Here is a 786-nt window from a genome sequence, read left to right on the forward strand (position 1 = left end):
GCTGTGGCGGGCAGCAAGCAGTCTCTGCCACAGGAGGACCCGGACGTGGTGGTCGTGGACTTCAACAAGCACAGCAGCGACTCGGTGGCCCTGGAAGACGTCCGCGCCGCCACCCCGGCCGACAACTGCAGCGGCTCCCGGCCCGAGGACCAGCAGGCACTGATCGGCAGCGTGGAGTCCAAGGTGTTGGTGGAGGATGATGGGGGTAGAGATCCGGCGGTGGAGTCTTCGCCACGCATGGACATGGACCACCTTCACCTCGACATGTCCTTCTCCAACTGCAGCCTGACACGGAGCCGCTCCCGCGAGAGCTTCTACAGCATCCGCAGGGCCTCCTCCGTGGATGACATTGAGGCCATGAAGATGGATCTGGACAGGAAGTTCCGCAAACGCAACTCCAGCACAGGTGGGTCCAGCAGGCAGGAAGTCACCTGAATGTTGTCATGGCAACCGAACATTGCGCCACAAGCGTGACCAATGACTGCTCAGTGTGGGCCGTCCTTCCCTTCCCTCAGATGGAGCGGGGAAGGGTTACCACCTCTGTCAGGGTTTTATTGTTGCATCCTGTGTGGTCACCGGGACAGGAAGTGCAGGAAGTGAGGACAATCTCCTCAGCAGGAAGTACAATGACAACCTGAACAGAGGGTCCTAACCCTTCTCCACTTATATCTGAAGTTCCCCATAGATGAGGGTTGGCCGATATGATTGGCGACCGCGGCACTGCCAGTGATTGGGAACAATCGATTACGGGGGGGGGTACAGGGTTCATCCCCAACAGTTGTTATA

At 58.8% G+C, this 786-nt stretch overlaps 1 protein-coding gene across 1 annotated transcript in view; it reads left to right on the forward strand.

Annotated features, from left to right (window-relative positions):
* The first annotated feature begins 6 nt into the window (after positions 1–6).
* Positions 7–786, forward strand: part of LOC108803430 (potassium voltage-gated channel subfamily H member 2-like) — a 13,401-nt gene continuing 12,621 nt past the window's right edge. The window contains exon 1 of the mRNA XM_018575272.1: positions 7–406. Coding sequence (XP_018430774.1) covers positions 238–406 — 169 coding nt within the window. The 5' untranslated portion in view covers positions 7–237. The remainder of the gene's footprint in view (positions 407–786) is intronic.

Source organism: Nanorana parkeri, unplaced genomic scaffold (genome assembly GCF_000935625.1).
Source record: "Nanorana parkeri isolate BGI_ZX_2015 unplaced genomic scaffold, ASM93562v1 scaffold3723, whole genome shotgun sequence".
Taxonomy (NCBI): domain Eukaryota; kingdom Metazoa; phylum Chordata; class Amphibia; order Anura; family Dicroglossidae; genus Nanorana; species Nanorana parkeri.